This window comes from Pelodiscus sinensis, chromosome 5 (genome assembly GCF_052426305.1).
Source record: "Pelodiscus sinensis isolate ZL-2025 chromosome 5, ASM5242630v1, whole genome shotgun sequence".
NCBI classification, from domain to species: Eukaryota; Metazoa; Chordata; order Testudines; family Trionychidae; genus Pelodiscus; species Pelodiscus sinensis.
Genome location: NC_143056.1, coordinates 2,794,486 through 2,815,738, shown reverse-complemented (window position 1 = coordinate 2,815,738; position 21,253 = coordinate 2,794,486). Strand labels below are relative to the sequence as shown.

Below are 21,253 nucleotides of genomic sequence, written 5' to 3'. Positions count from 1 at the left end.
GGGCAGCCGGACCATTGGAGCTTCTCTGCCCCCAGCTTTCCCGATTCGGGATTTGGCAGCTGCTAAAACTGACCAGCGGCTGAATCGGGGAAGCCGGGGGCAGAGCAGCTGGAGTGCTGTCGGGTAGGTCCCATAGCGCTGCCCCTCGGGGCTGCGGGACCAACCCAGCAGCACCCTTGCTGTCCCCGATTCAGCCGCTGCTGAAACTGACCAGCGGCTGACTCCAGGAAGCCAGAGGCAGAGCTGCTCTGCCCCGGCTTCCTGGAATCAGCCGCTGGTCAGTTTCAGCAGCAGCTGACTTGGGGACAGCTGGGTTAGAGCTGCTGGGGTGCTGCCGGGTTGGTCCAGTAGTGCCGCATCTCGGCGCTGTGGGACCAACCCAGCAGCGCCCCAGCTGCTCTGCCCCAGGCGTCCTGATTCAGCCGTCCTGAAACTGACCAGCGGCTGACGCCAGGAAGCCCGAGGCAGAGCTGCTCTGCCCCGGCTTCCTGGAATCAGCCGCTGGTCAGTATCAGCAGCTGCTGACTTGGGGACACCTGGGGCAGAGCAGCTGGGGTGCTGCCGGGTTGGTCTCACCGCGCCAAGGGTCGGCGCTACCAGACCAACCCGGAAGCACTCCAGCTGCTCTGCCCCAGGCGTACCCGATTCAGCTGCTGATGATCAGTTTCAGCGGCGGCTGAATCAGGGACGCCTGGGGCAGAGCCAGAGTATCGGAAGGGGGGGGCTATGAAGGGTCTGAGGTGGCATCCCTCCCACCCTACCCCAGACCCCTCATAGCCCCCCCCCTTCCGATAGTCCGGCATATCTGATAATCCGGCACCCCCGGGTGCTAAAGGTGCCGGATTATCGGAAGTTTACTGTATTTAAATTTTAGTGTCCAATGATTCTACGATTCTAAGTTGTACATTAAAAGTGGCACATGGTTTCAATTGGGACAAAATGAAAAAACGGTGAGGCTGTGTATATGTCTCACTCATGCAACAGTACTACAATGGAGAACATCAACAACCTCAAAATAGCTAAGTAAAATGGGGATATGCTCCAGTTAGTTTCTACCAGACACATAGTATCATCTTAATGTTGTCTATTTGTATTCGTGACAGATCATAAAGTTCAGCAGTAAAAATGTATTTTTTTCCTCCTACACTTGAGATTTTATAGGCAGTTGGGGTTGCTTTCACTCTGTATGTTAAAAAAGGGTTTTCCTGCAGGATGACACAGTGACCGACATCCTCACGTCACTCTGTGTCCCGTCTGCCTCCTCCCTCTCCCCTCTTCCAGCTCGACGTCGCTGCTTCCCTGCGCCACTTAGAATTGCTATTTTAAACCAAGCCTCTACTCCCCTTCCTCCACCCCCACCCCACAGGGCTTTCAACACCAACATGGCACAGGAGCCAGCAGAACCCACGTTGCAGATGTGACAGCCCAGGTGCCGGGGGCTGTCTGTGTGTATGGTGCTTGGGACAGCCGCCCGGGGACAGGCACTAGGAGCGGGGCTCCCAGCTGGGCTTATGTGCCAGCAGAGAGCTCTTGGGGAGCCAGAGCCTGACTGCCCGGATAGGGCTATCGCCCTGGAGTCTCACCCTCTCCCCAGCGGCTGCACTTACTGCAGCTGCCAGAGCATCCCCAAACCACCCAGGGAGGCCGCTGCACCAACTTGTCTGCTCCTTCCCTTCCACTGCAGGTAGATGGGCAGCCCTGGGCTCTGCAGGCAGGGCTGGAGCAGTGAGCAGTGCCAGCAGGAGCGCACAGTGGAGCGGTCAGGACAGCGGCACCCCCTCGCTGCTGCTTTCCCCACCTCGGCGGCCTGCAGTGCCCTGTAGCGCCGCATGTACGCAGCACTACTTGCACCTCACTGCGCCCCACACGGGGCAGGCAAGCAGACACTCCTGCACGTCCTCGGCCCGCCTGGGTTAGAGCTGGGCCTGATGTGCACCATGGCTGGGAGAGGGAGGGGTTAGGATTTTTGCGGGGAGGGAAAAGGCCCACAGCTGGCAGAGGGAGAAGGGAGCCTGACTCACAGGTTAGTGGGAATGGACCCTGGTAGGAGTGGGAGGGAGAAGGGGTTCCAGCTGGAGGGGCCAGGGGCAGGAGGGAGAAAAGGATCCTGGGCTGGCAGGGGGGAAGGGGCCCGGGCTGGCAGGACCGCTGCCCGGCCTTCCCCAGTGGCTGGGCAGGGCGAGGGAGCCGGGGTTGCCCACCCCCCAAGGGGTGTTGGCAAGCACAGAGAGCAGGGGGCACAGCCTCATAGGTTGTTTTAATAAAATGCTTTTTCTTGCATCATTTTAAAGTATGTAAAATCTCATTTAAATCAAACCTCGTCCTGGTCCAGCTCCTTATCACTGACATTTAACTCTGAAAGATTCATTTCAAGTTTCTTGTCTTTTTCACTCTTCCAAGTATCCTCATGCTCCTCCTTTTTCTGGCCTGCTGCGTTTAACTCAGCTTTATGAGGCAATGGGCTTGCCCCCCTGGGAATTGGGGGGACGGGTTTGGTCGCATTCAAACCTCTCCGTGAAGCTGGCGATCTCACCAAGGCTGGTTTAAGCTGAATTGGAGAATGTTTCTCCTGTGAATTTTCCCCTGGAGAAAAAACAGAGTCACCATTTCAGAAAAATGATGGGAACATCATTTATTAGGGTAAAATGCATATTTGATTTTCATGAAACATAGCAAACATTTTAAGGGGGATTTTTTTTTTTTTTCTTTTTACTAAATACACATTTGTAAAATAAATTATGTAAATATTTTAAAGACCTTAATTTTGGTTGAAACACTATTTTCAATAGGAAATTCTACATGTAATTTTGCTGCACGCAGAATATGCAAATAGCTCATGACACAGGCAATGTACAGAAACCTAATGACACCAATGAGATGTATAATTTGGTGATCTACAACCTTCACATAAAATTGGCCACATCTAACTCCCTGCTTCTCTGAAAAATTCTCATTATTAAGACCTTATTATTTCCACAAAATATGTTAAAATATATCAGCATGCCATGAAGTATCAAATAATTAAATACTCGGTCTGTATTACTAAACCTAATAAGGAATGTATTTGTCAAAAAACATTTCCTGATTTTTTGTTGTTGTCTGTATAGTTACAAATCTACTTGCTGACAGATAATAATATTTTTTAAATAAATGACCAAAATTAAACGGAAACTGGTGTGATTAAATTGTATTATATTGACAATTAAAATATAAAGAATTTTTCAGTGTGTTAAAATGTTGTGCACAGAATAGGGATGTTAAATTGTGTTTAATCAGCTAATCAAGTAGTCCATGGAATTTCCATCAACTACTTGATTAGTTGATAAGGGAGGAAACTGCAAAACCGCAGTGGGGCTCTGCCTTTTAAATGTATTAAGAGCCTGGCGACTCTTAATACATTTAAAAAGCAGAGGCGCAGCGTCTAGGACCAGATGCGCCTGGTCCCCCACTAGCTTCTGCCTCCCCTGCCTCTCACAGAGATGGTGCTACAGGGAACCGACTTTTAAGCCAGCTCCCCCCAGCATCTGCTCCTGCCCCCTCAGCTTGCTGCCTCGCTGATAGAGACAGCAAGGGGTGGGGAGTGACTAGTCACTTAAATCCCTAACCCAGAATTTAATTTTCTTGTGGCAGAATTTTTATTTTTTTTGTGCAAAATTCCACCAGGAGCAACTTTTTTTGAAGGCCATTTCTGAAAGTACAACCCTAAATTTATTTTTCTGCAGCATTTTTACCTGCATTGTCTCCGGAGTTTTGATTTAGAAGCTTCTTCTGAGGACTGGGCTTTGGAAGCCCTTCAAAGCTCTTAAGAGGCCAAGAATTTGAAAAGTTGATCACGTTATCTTGAGACTTCTTTGGAGATTCAGCAGGAGGGGAGTTGTGCTTTGGGCTGTTTCTAGGTGACGAGAGTGGATAAGACGGAAGAATGAAGGCCCCTTGGCTTGTGTTAGAACTTGGGAAGGACAAAGTACGCTCTGCTGGACTGCAAAAAGTTTGCTGGGTCTTGGTAAAATTTAGGCTGGCACAAACTGATATTAGAAGGAATGAAAAAAAATATTACTATGAGTTAACCTCTTTAACAGCTAACAGCATGTTAATTTTAGTTCTCTTTCTATTCAACTTGTCTTTCAATTAGGCTTTTAAAACCCCCTAATTTTAGGAGGATTCAAGCATTCGTTTGTTAAGGACTTGTCTTCATAAGAACATAAGACCGGCCGTATTGGGTCAGACCAAAGGTCCATCTAGCCCAGTAGCCTGTCTACCGACAGTGGACAGCACCAGGTACCCCAGAGAGGGTGGACCGAAGACAATGATTAAGCGATTTGTCTCCTGCCATCCCTCTCCAGCCTCTGACAAACAGAGGCCAAGGACACCATTTTATCCCCTGGCTAATAGCCTTTTATGGACCTAACCTCCATGAAATTATCTGGCTTCTCTTTAAACTCTATTATAGTCTTAGCCTTCACAGCCTCCTCTGGCAAGGAGTTCCACAGGCTGACTACACGCTGTGTGAAGAAGAACTTTCGCTTATTAGTTTTAAACCTGCTCCCCATTAATTTCATTTGGTGTCCTCTAGTTCTTCTATTTAGGGAACTAATAAATAACTTTTCTTTATCGGCCCTCTCCACACCACTCATGATTTTATAGACCTCTATCATATCCCCCCTCAGTCTCCTCTTTTCTAAACTGAAAAGTCCCAGTCGCTTTAAACCTCTCCTCATATGGGACCCGTTCCAAACCCCTAATCATTTTAGTTGCCCTTTTCTGAACCCTTTCCACAGGCAAAATATCTTTTTTGAGGTGAGGAGACCACATCTGTACACAGTATTCAAGATGTGGACGTACCATAGTTTTATACAGGGGCAGTAAGATATTCTGGGTCTTATTTTCTATCCCTTTCCTAATAATTCCTAGCATCCTACTTGCCTTTTTGACCGCCGCTGCACACTGTGTGGAAGTTTTCAGAGAACTGTCCACGATAACTCCAAGATCTCTTTCCTGATTTGTCGTAGCCAAATTAGCCCCCATCATACTGTACGTATAGTTGGGGTTATTTTTCCCGATGTGCATTACTTTACACTTATCCACATTAAATTTCATTTGCCATTTTGTTGCCCACTCAGTTTGGTGAGATCTTCTTGGCATCCCTCACAGTCTGCTTCTGTCTTGACTATCCTAAACAGCTTTGTATCATCTGCAAACTTTACCACCTCACTGCTTACCCCTTTCTCCAGATCATTTATGAATAAGTTGAAAAGGATTGGTCCCAGGACCCACCCTTGGGATACACCACTAGTGACCCCTCTCCAATCTGAAAATTTACCATTTATTCCTACCCTTTGTTTCCTGTCTTAACCAGTTCTCAATCCAAGAAAGGACCTTCCCTTTTATCCCATGGCCATGTAATTTACACAAGAGCCTTTAGTGAGGGACCTTGTCAAAGGCTTTCTGAAAATCCAAGTATACTATATCTACTGGATCCCCCTTGTCCGCATGTTTGTTAACCCCTTCAAAGAACTCTAACAGATTAGTAAGACAGGATTCCCCTTTAAAGAAACCATGTTGACTTTTGTCCAACAAATTATGTTCTTCTACATACTTCACAATTTTATTCTTTACTATTGTTTCAACTAATTTGCCCAGTACTGAAGTTAGACTTACCGGTCTGTAATTGCCAGGATCGCCTCTACAGCCCTTTTTAAATATTGGTGTCACGTTGGCTACCTTCCCGTCATTAGGTACGGAAGCCGATTTAAAGGACAGGTTACAAACCACAGATAATAGCTCAGCAATTTCCCATTTGAGTTCTTTTAGAACCCTTGGATGAATGCCATCCGGTCCCGGAGATTTGTTAACATTAAGTTTTTCTATTTGTTCCAAAACCTCCTCTAATGACACTTCAATCCGGGACAGTTCCTCAGATTCATCACCCACAAAGGACGGTGCAGATTCAGGAATCTCCCCAACGTCCTCAGCCGTGAAGACTGAAGCAAAGAAATCATTTAGTTTCTCCGCAATGGCTTTATCGTCCTTGATTGCTCCTTTTATAGCTCAATCATCTAGGGGACCCACAGGTCTTTTAGCAGGCTTCCTGCTTCTAATGTATTTAAAAAACATTTTGTTATTTCTTTGTGAGTTTTTGGATAGCTGTTCCTCAAAATCTTTTTTTGCTTTTCTTATTACATTTTTACACTTGATTTGACAGTGTTTATGTTCTTTTCTATTTATCTCACTAGGATTGGACTTCCACTTCTTAAAAGATACCTTTTTGTCCCTCACTGCTTCTTTTACATGGTGGTTAAGCCATATTAAGCCATAAGTCTTCATATTAGAAATAATCCAGAATAAGGTAGAGTATGACATTGAAGCAGATTAACTATTTCAGAATAACTCTTATTCCAAATTTGGCTTTAATCCAAAATGGATTAGTCATTCAGAAAAAAGGCACTTATTTCAGAATAAGGGCATCCCAATTCCTCATGTAGACAAATGCATAGTCGATGATCACATTCAACTACATAACAATCACCATCTTTAAAATAGTCTAAAACTGGGGTGGGCAATAATTTTCATGAAAGGCCATTCCAAGATTGTGGCAAGTGGTTAAGGGCCACACTTCTATGACCGGGGTGTGCAGTCTGGGATGGAGGCTGGGTTGAGAAGGGAGTTTGGGGTAGGGGATGGAGGTGCAGGAGGGGCTCAGGAGTCAGAGGGAGTTTGGGTAAAGGAAGGGGCTATGATCTAGGGCAGCAGTTTAGGATGCACAGTGCAGGAGGAGGTATGAGTACAGAAGAGGATTCTGGCCTGGGGGACGGGTGCAGAGTCTGGGAGGGAGTTGTGACCTGGGAGAAGGGTGAAAAGGGATACAGAGGGTTTGGGTGGGGATGTGGGGCAGATAGAGAGGAGAGGTGGGGTGGGGTGCCAGAGTCAGGCTCTGAGTGGGAGGCACTTACCTTCCCAGCCAGCAACCCTGCAGAAACCTGAAGCAGACTGTCTGCTGGTTGCCCCCAAGCATTGGGGAGAGGAAGGAAGGTTTCCCACACTGCCCCTACCCCCAGCAAAATTTCCAGGTCCTCTTAGCTAGAAATTGGCCAATGGGAGCTGAGAGATTTTGCTGGGGGCATGAGGCAGCATGCAAATACTCCCTCCCAGCCTACCCCGAGTGAGGCAGCTGGCTTTTTAAAGCGTGAGCTGCTTTCTACTTAAAGGTTCAGGTGAGGCAGCCATAGGCCAGATCCAGTGGGGCTTGGTGGGCCAGATTTGGCGCTAGCTGCCTCTTGCCCACTTCTGTCGAAAACATTCAAAATGTTAGATTCAATAGGATGCCACTATGAAGCCAGTGACATCTGAGTCTGCTTTGCTAGACTATATAGTCTACTAACACTTTACAATGAACAATACATTTATCCAAACTGTTACAAGTGAAGTTCAGAGCTTTACCTGAACAAGAGATGCAAGCTATCATAGGAACGATCTGTCTCATCTAATGTCATGAGTGTAGGACAAGCTACATGGTATCAAAAATCCTACTTCCATGTTTGTGTTTAGTTAAACTACTTTGACTCTAAGCTATTTTTTTCCCATCGCATCCGTCTTTTACTTAACAAAATAGTTGCTGCATCATATTTGATCCAAATAAAAATAAAAAATTTACTAAGAGGCCTCATACAGGACAACACAGTATCATTCTCAAAGGAATGTGCAGACATTTGTAGTATTATTAGCGCTCATTTACCTTTATCCTGACGATGGTTATTTAATCCTAAAAGTTGTAAATCAGAACCCACACTACCACTCTTCCCCCGCATTCGTGAGTATCCAAGTTGTCCACATTTCCCTGAAATATGTGGCTGGTGAGAGCCCATAACACCTAACAAAAGAAAAAAAACAATTTCAGCAAATATCTCCATGTGCAATTTAAACACAGAACATAAGAGCAGAAATAATAATTAAATGTTGTTAAATAGTTATAAACGTAACGTTAATTCAAAGGTGATTTAAAATACTTTTTTAATTTGGATAAAAAAACGTAGATGAAAAGATTGAAAGTTTTCAGTGCTGCACTCATGGGTTTCTAAGCAACCTTATAGTGTTCTTTATGCACATAAGCTAGAATAAAGAAGCAAAGAAGTCTGGGATTCTACCAAACCACATTACCAACAATAAGATTTGTAGTAGATGAAACAAAAATCTAACGAATAATTTCTTCCTAGGACACAGAAAAACAAAGGAGAGAAAAATGCTTTAAAACAGAAAAGTAACAAGTTTTTTAATGACATCATTCTTAACATAACTGTAAATACATTTGGAATTTCACATATATCAATGCTCCCCAAAGGAAACGGCCTATAGAAAGTGAGCTGCCAAGAAAAGGGAACAAATCAAGTTTGGTCTTGCCCAGTGTCTCTGCGTGCCTTTTCACTATTGCAATACAAATGAGAACTATCAGAGGTTAGGTGGTGCACTGAATGCACACTCCTTCAGACAGCTGATCTTTTAAAGTTCCAAATTATTTTAAAGGGGGCAGCAGGGGAATGGGAAATCTAACTTTTCAAAGCTGTTTCCAAGTCACTTTTCACCACTACCTACTAGTGAATCACTTTCTAGTTTAATGTCTATCCCTGACACATTACATGCAACAGAAAAGGGGAAAAGTAAACATAGGCAATAGAAAACCATTTTACTGCTGTCAAAAATATTTTTGAAAAGTCAACATTACATAAATGTAACCTTTGTTGCAAGTTGCCCAATTAATAGTTCAGTGCTCCATTTATTAAGGTACTATTCAAAAGGGTCTTTGCTAGAACAGTTTCCATAGCAATAAAGCACTATTCTCTCAACAAATCGTTCCCACAGAGAAGTTGTCTCAAACTGTTCCACTGCCCCTTCATTTACTACTCAATCTGAAGTCTGAACTGTATATTACACAATGCTCAAGAATTCTGATCAAAACTATTTCCATGTTGATCTACATGGAAACTGTGATAACAGCAATTTCCCCCTTAGGAAGAAAAGTCACCTTGAAATTATGTCATTTGTTTTAGCTATTTAACACAGTGAACTATTTCCTAGTAATCTTTTCTTAAATGGACAAATTAAATTGCATAAAGTGAAACTAAAAGCATGTGTCCACACAGAAACCGAACTGACTCCACAAACGGTGGGATGTTAAACAAATGTAAACCAGTGCAAATGGGGGATGTTAGCTACCGTGTATTTTAGTAATTGTGTAGCTGCAACCATTTTTAGTAGTTGCACAGCTCTGAAAATACTCCCGGGGGCAGGGCAGCAGCCAGTGCACTCCCAGCCCCATTCCCAGAGAGCCCCTGCCATTCCACGTTGCTGCCTCTGTAGCAGAGGCAGCAGTGCGGGGTGGCAGGTGTAACTGGTCCGCAAGGGGAAACAGTTTAAAAATCAGCTTTCCAAGCAAACATGCTCCCACCTGTAACCCTGCACTGCTGCCTCTGATACAGAAGCAGCAGCATGGCGCAGTAGCAGCCCGTGTGCAGGAGGTCCAAGCTCCCCGCTGACAGAGGCTGCTTCAGCATCCTGATAGAGGTAGCAGTGCTAGGGAGAAGGGGGAGGCAGGTGGATCCACGGGAGCTGATATGCATGGGGAGCTGGTTTGAATGTCAGCCTCCTACACGTACCAGCTCCTGCCTGTCCCTCCCCATTCCCCACATTGCTGCCTCTGATTCTGAGGCAGCAAGAGGGGGGGCTGGTGGCTCTATGGAAGCCAATACACTTAGAGGGCTTCAAAGTCAGCTTCCTGTATGTACCGGCTCCCGCTTGTCCTCCCTCAGACTCTATGCTGCAACCACTCAATCAGAGGCAACTCCGTGGGATCCAGTGCTCCCACTATGCCGCTTCCATGGGAGGCAGTTGGAGGGGGGGCAAGGGGAAGTGGCTCCACGGGAACCTGTACATGTGGGGAGTAGCTTTAAAAGCTGGCTCCCTACGGGCACCGGCTCCTGTGCCCCATGCCTGCTGCCTGGGATTATCAGTTAATCGTGTAAATATCTATATGCTAATATCCTTAGTGCAAAGTTCTGTGTAGATCAAGATTAAGAATCTGTGACTGTAGTTCTGAGTTGGAGTAAATCAGCACAGTACCAATGAATTCAACACAGCTATGCCAATCTACTGCAGCTTGGGAAAAACTTGGTTTTTATTTACTCAATACTATAGCTTTTCTATTAAAAACAAAAATCTCCAAACGATTAAACGTTCTCAGAATGGTGTAAATGAGCACAAAATGTCTTATCAAGTTCTCCTAAAGGCACCTGATCACCTTTTGCTTATTTAAACACACTTATCTACAACTATACTTACCAGGACAAACAGCAGAATGCTCAGAGTTAAGATCTAGACTATTCTGAAATAAATTCCTTGAAGCTTTTTTCCTGCTAAAAAATAAATCATCACTGACTGGCATTCCTTGAGAAGATCTTAACTTTGGAGAATGAAGGAAATCGTTGTGTGGACAGAACTGTAAGAAAACGGAAAATATAAAGAAACATTTATGCATAATAATGTGCCCAATATTTTTCCTTATAACTAGTGGAAACAATAATTAATTACTGTAATATTACATTTAGAAGACAACCTGAAGTAACAGTTGTCTTCATTTAGGAGCTGCTCCATTGCCAAGCTAGTCATAAGGGATGTAATTTACTAGAAACTGTCGTGCTAGCACTGAAACCAGCGGCCACCGCTACAGCCCACAAAGGGGGCAGGACAGATCAGCAATCTTACTCTAGAGCAGGGTTTCCCAACCTATGGGTCGGGACCCAAATATGGGTCACCATTACATTTCAAAAGGGTCGCCAAGTGTCTCCCCAGGTGGCTCTGCCTCCCTCCTCCCCCCGTTTTTGAATTGCCCTGGGTCACCAAGTCTTCCTGAATTGTCAAAATGGGTCCCCGTCGGGAAAAGGTTGGGAACCGTTGCTCTAGATGCTCCCGCTGTGCTAATGTGGAAGTGTGTACACATGCAATTTACAACTCCCGGCATCACTCCAAAATCTGGCCCATAATTTGTACATTCAAGAATCAGCTACACTGAATGAAAAGGAAAAAAATGTTCTAACCCTTCTATGCACCCAGGACAGACTTGGCCTCAGACCCCCTGCCCCATCACAGCTTTACTTTCTCTTCCCCCTGCCGGCCCTTTAATTATAAACAAACAAAACACAGTTTTCAGTCTGGAGGCAAGAGCACCCCAATAGAACAAAAAGATGATCCCTGCCCCAAGGAGGCAACAAATGGACACGAAGAGAGTGCACAAGGAAATAATGAGAAAACACTGTCAGTACAATAGAAGCGGATAGCTAGACATCAATGAGATGTCAGAGACAAGCCATTAGTTTAGATAGATCAAGACAGGTAAATGTGTACTTCATCAACACACTGACTGTAGTTGAACCTGTGTTTGCTGGTGAGATTACCTAGAGGAAAAACCTGCAGAGGGAGAAAAGAGCTTTGTAGACCCACCTCAGAAAGTTGAGAAGGGGGAGATGAGAAAACTCCACTGAAGGAGCAATTAGAAAAGTAGAGGACAAACCAACCACAAAAACTAAGAGAGGTGAAGAGTCCAAGAAAAGCACAGCTGACTGCATAAAAGGCAGGTGCCTGGTTAAGTGTAGTTCTGAACTTTAGCTCAACCGAAGTCAGGAGATTTTGCAAGACTGGGTTAAGTAAACTGAACAGAGCAGAAGATGGGAAAAGATGAAATTGAGAAAAACTGGAAACCAGGGGTGGGCAATAATTTTGGGCCGAGGGCCACTTAAATTTTTGAAGAGATCCAAGGCCGCCCGGAAAGGGGGGGGGAGGGGCTCCCCCACCCCCAGACCATGATTGGCAGGGCCCTGGCAGGGAGGGAAAAGGCTTTCCATGCTCCCCAGCCGCAGGCCAATCAGGGCCTGGGGAGCACAGGAAGCCTCCTTCCGCCCTGTGAAGAGCAGGTGGCACTTCAAAAGTGCCATACACTAGCGCAGGGTGAAGTAAGCTTCACGGAGTTCCCCAGGACCTGATTGGCCTGGGGGTGGGGGAACTGCCCGAAGCCTCCTCCCGCCCTACCCCCGGCCTGCAAGGAGCACATGGCAATTCAAAGTGCCATGTGCTCCTCACAGGGCAGGAGGAAGTTTCGTGCGCTCCCCTGCCCCCAGGCCCTGATTGGCCTGGGGAGCAGCAGGGCCTCCGTGGGCCGGATCCGGCCCGCAGAGGCCCTTTTGCCCACCTCTGCTGTAAACAATGCCTTAACTGATGTTAAAGAGGAAAAGTGGGCTAAGGGTAAGTAGTTTTGTTTTAAATGGGAGAGGCTAAGTCCTGCTTTGTATTGTGAAGAAGAGTCTCAAGAGTGAAAGGAGGAGAATAATAAGGGAAAACATGAGTGGGCGCAAGTGAGATCAGGAAAAGCATTAAGATGTGTTCACTGTGGCAAGTGCAGGAGTTACAGAAGGAAAGCAGGATTTCTCCTGTTCTTCCTCCTCTGTCAATACAAAAGAGCTGTAGGAGGGCAAATAGAAGGCAAGCCTTTAAATCAAGACTAGATTGGTCAAAAATATAACTGTAGTCTGGCTCAAACAAAATGCATAGGCTTACATCAAGAATTAACCAGTGATGTTCTCTGGCCTGAATTATGCAGGAGACCAAACTATGGGTACGTCTCCACTGCAACACTACTTCAAAGTAACTAGCGCTATTCCAAAATAACTTAGTCCACATCTACACAGCAGGCAGTTATTTCGAAATAGTGTCAAAATACGGTCAAGCTGGAGGACTTCTTATTCCAATTCCTGTAAACCTCACTGTACAACGAAGAAGGGAACTCGGAGGAAGAGTGCTCTATTTCAAAATAAGTGCTGTGTAGACGCTCCCTATTTCAAAATAAAATACGCAATTGACGCAACTGAATTTATGTAGCTTATTTTGAGCTAAGCCTTTCATAGAATCATAGGACTGGAAGGGACCTCGAGAAGTCATCGAGTCCAGCCCCCCGCCCTCAAGGCAGGACCAAGCTCCGTCTACACCATCCCTGTCTTTCAATGCAGACACAACCTACATCAAACTACATCAGGGTTTGACGGGGGAGGGATAGCTCAGTGGTTTGAGCATTGGCCTGCTAAACCCATGGTTGTGAGCTCAATCCTTGAAGGGGCTATTTAGGGATCTGGGGCAAAATCTGTCAGGGATGGTACTTGGTCCTATTGTGAGGGCAGGGTACTGGACTTGATGACCTCTCAAGGTCCCTTCCAGCTCTATGAGATGGTATATCTCCGTATTAAACCTATATGACCATAATGCCCCCCTTGCCTTAAAAATCTATTTACAAGCCTTGGAATGAGAACTGGGTTGCAACCTTAACTATGGAGCAACTGACAACGCTCTCCAGCAGGGATGGGCCAGACTTAACAATTAATATGCTTTATATTCTTGGCGAAGAGGCCGGGTGAAACCATGCCTCCTTGCCACACATCTTTTTTGACCAAGATGCAAAGGGAAGTGTCAAACAGTCATATCCGTAGTGTAGTCAGAGCTAGCTTGCTTGTCTGAGTAGTTTGATGTAGGGAAATGAGAGTGTAAAAAAGGTTCCTCACCCTGATATAAGTCGGGGGTCGCTGATCCACAGAAAAATCAGTCAGGGGCTGCACTCAAGTGAGAAGCTAAAAAAAACCCTCACTGACGTGGCCCCTGATGGAGGAGAAAAATATTCCCCACATTCCCCTTGCACACCAGAGTCTTGGGAGTGGACAGATTAGTAGATTGTGTGCTTCAGCCACATGAAATCAGTTGTGGGGGGGACGGGGGGGGGGACCAGAGACAGCAGAAAGTAGTTAAACATTTCAGATTCAGACAATATTATGCTGATCGCCAAACATTTCATCAGTTTACAATGAATGCTGTGAAAACAGACACAAAAAGAAGCTAAGTTAAACTGAAAAGGAATCACTATAAAACAAAATATATGCAGACTGATGCCTTGCTAAAAGACCAAAAAATACTCAAGGGAGAACCGATGAAGCTGAACAACGTGTCTATTTGGGCAAAGACATTAATATGCACCATGATCAGGAAAGGGAACTCTTGCAAGGAAAGAAAGCTGGTTGGAGCACATTCAGTTCTATCAAGGATACCCTCCAAGGGGGGGGGAATCAACAGGGGAACACGTGCCAACTTTTCCAACTCCGCAGTACTGCTGGCAATATTACTGCAGTGAAACATGAATGCTGACCAAGATCAAGGAGCAATGACTGCCACAGAGAGGTGTGCAGCTTCAAAACCAAAATATTCTAGCTGAGTCTCTCCTTTTTTACTTGATCATTCTACACAATGTGGCTTGGTATATTTCAAGTAACTGATTAGAAGAGATATTTGTTCTTAGAATCATCATCAGTTCTGTGTGCTCAGACTATGGAAAAGAGAAGAAGCCATAGTACAGTAAACTTCCGATAATCCGGCACCGTTAGGACCCAAGGGGTGCCGGATTATCAGATATGCCGGACTATCGGAAGGGGGGGCTCTGAGGGGTCTGGGTCCAGACCCCTCAGAGCCCCCCCTTCCGATAGTCCGGCTCTGGCCCAGGCATCCCTGATTCAGCCGCTGCTGGTCAGTTTCAGCAGCGGCTGAATCGGTGACGCCTGCAGCAGAGCAGCTGGAGTGCTGCCGGGCTCGTCCGACCTTGGCACTACGAGACCAACCCAGCAGCACCCCAACTGCTCTTGGGGACGCCTGGGGCAGAGCAGCTGGGGTGCTGCCGGGTTGGTCCGGCAGCGCCGCTCCTCTGCGCTACTGGACCCACCCGGCAGCACCCCAGTTGCTCTGCCCCAGGCGTCCTGATTCAGCCGCTGCTGAAACTGACCAGCGGCTGACTCCAGGAAGCCTGGCGCAGAGCAGCTCTGCCTCGGGCTTCCTGGAGTCAGCCGCTGATCAGTTTCAGCAGTGGCTGACTTGGGGACACCTGGGGTGCTGCCGGGTTGGTCCCGCAGCGCCGAGGGGCAGCGCTACGGGACCTACCCAGCAACACTCCAGCTGCTCTGCCCCCGGCTTCCCCGATTCAGCCGCTGGTCAGTTTTAGCAGCGGCTGAATCGGGGAAGCTGGGGGCAGAGCAGCTCTAATGGTCCGGCTGCCCGGAGCACTTCCGGGTTCCTGATGGTGCCAGACCATCAGATGCCGAACCATCGGAGTTTTACTGTAATAGGATGTTAAGTTTATCTAGAGTCCAAAAATATTGTTGGCACTTAGCAAAAATCAAAATTAAGTTGACAAAAGCACAAATACTCCTTTATACAACAACACTAATGTAACACAAAGACAAAGCTGCTGATTTTGTTATTTTAACAGCAATAGAGTAAATTTCCCTTCCAGACTGTGATCCTCACCCCAATGTTAGAGTGTCGCCTAGTAAGTATGCAAAGTAACATAGATGGAGCAATAAGCTTCCCAGTGTAGACATTAGCCCAACCAGTTTTGAATGTGATAAACCCAAGCAGCACACAAATTTGTATTCACATATCTAGGTGTAATTTTTATGCCAATTTATTTTAAACATTGCAACCCACATTAACTTTGTTAGCGGTTTAAACCTGACTTACAAGAGTTTAGCTTGTAACTGTAAATTCACAGCTAGAACAAAAGTTTTCATGTGAAAAAGGAGTCCACAAAGAAATGCTGCACTGCTTAAGTAAAATGGTTTGTGAAACTGTAGCTCAGGAAAGCTCTTTAAACATGGGCTACATAAGATTTTTCAAACATGTCCTGGTCTACATCTAAAAGACTGAGTGCCCTAGCTACCTTAGTTCAGGGCTGAGAGAAATGTCACACCCTATGGGATGTACTTAAGCCAACCTCAGCCTACGTTAGATACTGACATCTATGGAAGAATTCTTCTACTGACCTAGCTGCCAGGACTAGCAGATATGCAGATTTAAGTACAGAAACAGAAAAAAACCTTCCATTACTGCAGTGTCTATGCTACAGCAGTACAGCTACAACTCTAGAGCTGTGTTGGTGTCGCATTTTTAGTGCAGACTTTCCGCTAGAACACATTAGCTTACACATTCCAGAATTACATCTCAAACTAGTCTAGACAAGTCCTGGGGGTCAGTGATCACCAAAAACTGCTCCCTAAAAATATTACCACCAGAGAGCAGAAAATATTAAACATTAAACTGATTTTGTAAGATTTCAGCTATTAAATGCCTCCAAAGGTTAATTTTTAAACTAGCTCAGCTCAAAGGAATGTCCCTAAATTAATAGTTAAACATATTTACAAAAGAGGTCAGCTATGCCAAATATTTTTTCTGTAATTTTTATACTTTGAGGTTTGAATTTTTATAAAATCAAAAACCTGAGAATTAAGATTTATCCAACCCTTTTCTTTTTGGGTTTCTAAGTCCTAAGTGACTCTCCTCATACAGCAGAGCTAATCAATTCTTTCAGTTAGCAGATTATGTCCCTAAGCACAGAAAACAAATGGTCAGTTCGGCCCTGACATCTATACCGAAGAGCACAGAGTTCATGTGCTTACATCATAACTGAATTTCCCCCAAAATGCATGAATATTTATTTTTTCCAAGATTTACAACCTCATTGTGTCAGGCATCAGAAAGCAAGAAATAAAGAGAGTCCCTGCTACAAAGAATTTATCATCTAGGTTTCAGACACAATGGAACTCAGGCTTTGTCTACACTGGCAAGTTCTGTCAAAGGAAAGCGCCTTTTGTTGGCAAAACTGCATGAGCATTCACACTGTAACGTGACTTTTGTTGGGGAAAATGGTGATTTTCAACGACAAAAAGCTTCCAGCTCCACGAGGGACTTTTCTTTTTCCCATCCCTGTACAGTCAACAAACATGCAGTGCACACACCTCAAGGTGTTTTGTCACTGAATCTGGGCCACAATCTGGAAGCCACAATTACCAAACAGCCACCGGTCAGCAGTTTGAACTCTGCGGTCTGGCAGTCAGGTCACTGGGTACCTGCCCGTCTCCACCTCCCCCCTATGCCCCGCAAGCCCTGTGAAATTTAAATCCTATTTAATTCCATTTCCTAATGGCTGGATTTTGTGTGAATTCTTTGGAGACCATTGTAACGGATTCCGTCCACATGGTTGTTATGACATGTGATGCAATGCATGAGGTTCACCACACAGGGCTGACCTTACTAACCGTGGTACTCTAGGCAGCCTAAGCACCTGGACTCCCCACGGGTTGGCTCAGCATGCACTGGTCTCATAGTGTCTCCCCAGGTCCACGAGCCTAGCCATCCCACCAAAAGCATGGACCACTGCAGAGCTGTTGGATCCGACCACTGTATGAGGAGTCTGTTCAGTCCAAACAGAGAAAGACTCACAGGAACTGGGACACATACAGGCACATTTTTCCATCCTTGTGCGAAAAGGGGTATAAGTAAGACATGATGCAGTGCAGAACTAAGATTAAACTACTCGGACAAGCCTAGAAGGCCCATGAAGCAATCTGATGCTCCACTGAAGACCTGATGTTTCCATAAGGCCTGATGAGCCCACCTCCTCCGCCAAGAACCCCGTGGATACTTTGGAGGGCATGGAGGCAGCAGAGAGGACCTAACCGAAAGGATAAAATAGTAGATGACGAGGTTGAGGAAGACAAGGACCAGGGGGCTTCCCCAATAGTTGTCAAGTGTACCTGGCAACCAAGAAGTATTTTCCAGTGCTGATGGACATAACCAGTCTGAGCAACTGCTTTCCAGGGACTGGAAAGCAAGGGGATAAGACACAGGTAAGCGGCTGTAGTTCTTGGAGTGCTGGAAAAGTGAGAGGCTGGTGTGTTTCTGTGAGCTGCACATTTCTCTATGTAACTCATCGACAGGGCTGAGAAGGAAGTTTACATTCACCGTGATCTCAATGGAATTTTGCAGAGGCTATCCAAGTTTTTATTTACCAATCTGCTGCCACGGGTTCCATGGCAGTACAGCTTTATCCCCTCCCCCAACGTAGGGCACTAACCTAGGCCATTCATCAAACTACTCGTGCAGGAACCAGAGCAGATGATAGGTCCCCTTCAGAGGCCAAGCGTAGGCCACCTCTCATGCGAGCATTTCTTATTAAATAGCTTAGACAGCTCCTAGTCCCTGCTCAGCTTGCTGGCCTTGGTGGAGCCCATCCTTACTGATCTTCTGGCATTCGATTTCGTGCATCAGTCACAGGAAGTAAGGGAAACCGACAGGAGTGTTTGCTCCCGTCGACCTCCCACTGTGAACACAACGCAAACGCCAAGATCAGCTTAAGGTATGCTGACTCCAGCTATGTTATTGACATAGCTAGAGTTGTGTACGTTACGCCGACCTTCTGGGTCTAGTAGAGACTATATCCCAACAATGTCAAGGAGAATAAGAAATCGTAGTGAATAATTCACTAACACCTGAGGCTGTTTCTACAGGTCAAAACTAGGGATGTTAGTAAGTAGCTGACTAACCGATAATCCTAGGCTTAGCCGTTAGTTGAGTCAACTACTTGCATCTCTGTCCGCAGCCTCTGTATCAGAGCAGCAAGGGGAGGGAGCAGAAGGAGCCAGTGCTGGGGGGAGCCAGCTTAAAAAATGATTCCCTCCAGGACTGTCTCCACAATGCCACCTCCCCCCATAGAGGCAGCAGAGAAGGGGGGGGGGAAGGAGCAGGGAGGACTGCAGAGGAGGCTGCTGCAAAGCAGCCCACCTCAGTCCCAGCTCTGGGACTGTGGCTCTGAAGTTTAAATTTACTAAGAGCCATGTGGGCAGGCCACCCAGCTATTAGTACATTTAAACTGCAGAGTTGCAGCAGGGGTAGAGGGTCCCAACCCAGCGGGAGCTGGGATTGAGCCAGGCTGCTTTCCCTAGGCAACTAATCGAGTAGTTGATAAAAATTCTATCAACTACTCAATTAGCCAATTAACTGCATCTTAACATCCCTAATCAAAACAAACACACTGATGTGGGGGAATTTCACACCATTCCTGCCTACTCTTTACTAATTCTGTGGTTAAAGCCACTTTTGCACACTGCATATGTGAGTGGTGAGAGCACATTCGCTTAAAAAAAAAAAATCAGAACCATTTCCACAGCGACCAGTTGTGATGTCACGGAGAAGATTCTCTCTTCAAGCAGTAAAACAGTGGTAATTTCTGAAGTTCCAAATTCCTGAAAAGTTTCCTAGTTTTAAAAAAGGTGAAAGATTTATGACACTAATGCATACCATGATACACAACTAGATTAATTTTATGTTTCACTGTCAATTAGCCTTAATATAATAAGAAGGCTCAGAAACACATGAACAGAGTGAAATCTATTTTTCACCCACAGACATGACCTCTGTAGGCCAGCATTGAAACACTTACCTAGACTATCTGTTCTATGGATAAATACATGACATCAGCATCCAAGACTGTCAATATTAAAGTTTCATCACTTCAGATACTAGTACAGACACGGAAACACTGCTTAAGGAACATGTTTGTGCATAATGACACCCCTCCTCCCCAAGTTCTCAGTTATTCTATATCCATTATATGGGGCAAATTCCAAGGTACTGAAACATGAGCAAAAATACAGAGTTTAAATAATTAAGTGACTGAAAATTAACATGTGAAGGCAAAACTTGCAGCAGGGAAAACTGTTTCAGTAAGACTGATTTTTTTTAAACCAGCATTCATTAGCAGTTAGCTTTCTAGTTAGCAACCCATAGTAAAATTAAACCACCTGTTTAATTTAAGAAGTCTTAGCTGAAAGGCAGACTGCATGAACATCCAACAAATAGTGAGAAGGGAAAGTTATCTAGTGCAGAGGCAAAGGGTACTTCAGATGACCTTGGTTAAGTCACTAATTTATGGATGTTAAGCTCAGAAGCAATGCCACCTATACCAAAAGGATCTTGGTACTTCATTCATTAAACGTTTACAAAGAGCTGAGATCCTTATCTGGAAGAGACTGGAAAAAAGCAGTAAGTGAATTATTGTACATACCTGCTCTATGCCCTTTGTAAAAGGTGTCTGGCTTCCTGAACAGCCTCCGGAGCCTCCAGCCCGCTCGTTTTCCCAAGGCAGTTTGTTTTTTCCTTTCCCTGCGCTTAAAGCCCTTCTGGGACATATCCCTGGGTCAGTATAAGGGCTGTGAGAGCCAGAGTTTTGCGTAGCATCCCTTGTGTGATCCCCACAGTAACTGTGTGCGCTCTGAGTCCTGTTGCCTGCCAGCAACCAATCTGTGTCTGCTCCATGGGGCAGATGGGTCCCCCTGCCATGGGCAGAGGATGGCATGGGCACAGCGTACTCCACAAAGCCCTGGTCTGTTAGTTTAGGCAAGGTTTTCCTGGCCAGCCTGGCCTGCACAGCATGCATCACCCCGTCCCCGTTTTCCTGCAATTCCACAGCATCCACAGCCTTAAAAAGGACGGCGGTGTTTCCGGCGCCCATGGAAGAGGCCAACACTGCGAAGGCCTCCAGGGCTGCGTGGCGGACCCTGCGCTTGCCGTCCAGCAGGGCTGGCGCCAGGCCGAAGGCCAGCGCGGGCAGGTCGAAGTCCTCGCTCGGGTAGGCGAGCAGGGCGCCCATGCAGATGTTGAGCACCTCCTCGCGCACCTTGGCGCTGCGGTGCCGCAGGTGCTCCGGCCGCAGCAGCAGGCCCAGCACGGGCTGCGGGCCCGCCGCCTGCATGAGGCTGCCGAAGAGCTGCGTGCACTCCAGCCGCACGGCCAGCTTGCTGTCGCCCAGCGCCTGCGCGGCGGCCGCCACCAGCGCGGCCAGGCAGGGCCGGGCCCGCTCGCCCAGGCGCCGCGCCAGCAGGTGCAGCGCCGCCAGGGCGCCGCGCGCCACCTCGAAGTTGGGGTCGGCCAGCAGCGCGTCGAGCAGGCCGGCGAGGCCCAGCAGCGCGGCGGGCGGCGCGGAGCCCAGGCGGGCCTCGCCCAGCAGCTGCCGCAGCTCGCCCACGGCGCGCGCGCGGCCCCGGTAGTCCTGGCGGTCGCGCAGGCGGGCGAGCAGCTCCCGCGGGACCAGCGGGCGGGCGGGGCGGGCCGGGCCGGGCGCGCGCTCACCGGGCTCCATGCTGCCCGCGCGCGGGGGCGGGGCGAGGGCCGCGGCCATGGGCGGGCGGCGGCGGCGCCCCCGGGCAGCGGCGGGCACCGGCCTGAGAGGAAAACATCGCCGTCGCCAGGGCCGCCGGGCGCCTGCGCGGCCGCAACCAAGCGCGAGGGGAGAGGGGGGGGGTGGAGCGAACCAACGCGTCGCGCCGCCCCCTCCTCGCGGCGCAAGGCC

At 47.0% G+C, this 21,253-nt stretch overlaps 1 protein-coding gene across 4 annotated transcripts in view; it reads right to left on the bottom strand.

The window, feature by feature from the left end:
- Window positions 1-21,205, bottom strand: part of TOGARAM1 (TOG array regulator of axonemal microtubules 1) — a 55,104-nt gene extending 33,899 nt beyond the window's left edge. For 2 of the 4 annotated variants that reach the window (XM_014572316.4, XM_075926133.2), the window contains exons 1-5: window positions 19,970-21,196; window positions 10,330-10,486; window positions 7,733-7,867; window positions 3,732-4,025; window positions 2,318-2,583 (exon numbers count right to left, since the gene is read on the bottom strand). In XM_014572316.4, coding sequence (XP_014427802.3) covers window positions 2,318-2,583; window positions 3,732-4,025; window positions 7,733-7,867; window positions 10,330-10,486; window positions 19,970-21,082 — 1,965 coding nt within the window. In that variant the 5' untranslated portion in view covers window positions 21,083-21,196. Of the gene's footprint in view, window positions 1-2,317; window positions 2,584-3,731; window positions 4,026-7,732; window positions 7,868-10,329; window positions 10,487-19,969 lie in introns of all 4 variants that reach the window. The other 2 variants (XM_089778263.1, XM_075926132.2) reach the window with 2 other exon arrangements.
- Window positions 21,206-21,253: the final 48 nt, after the last annotated feature.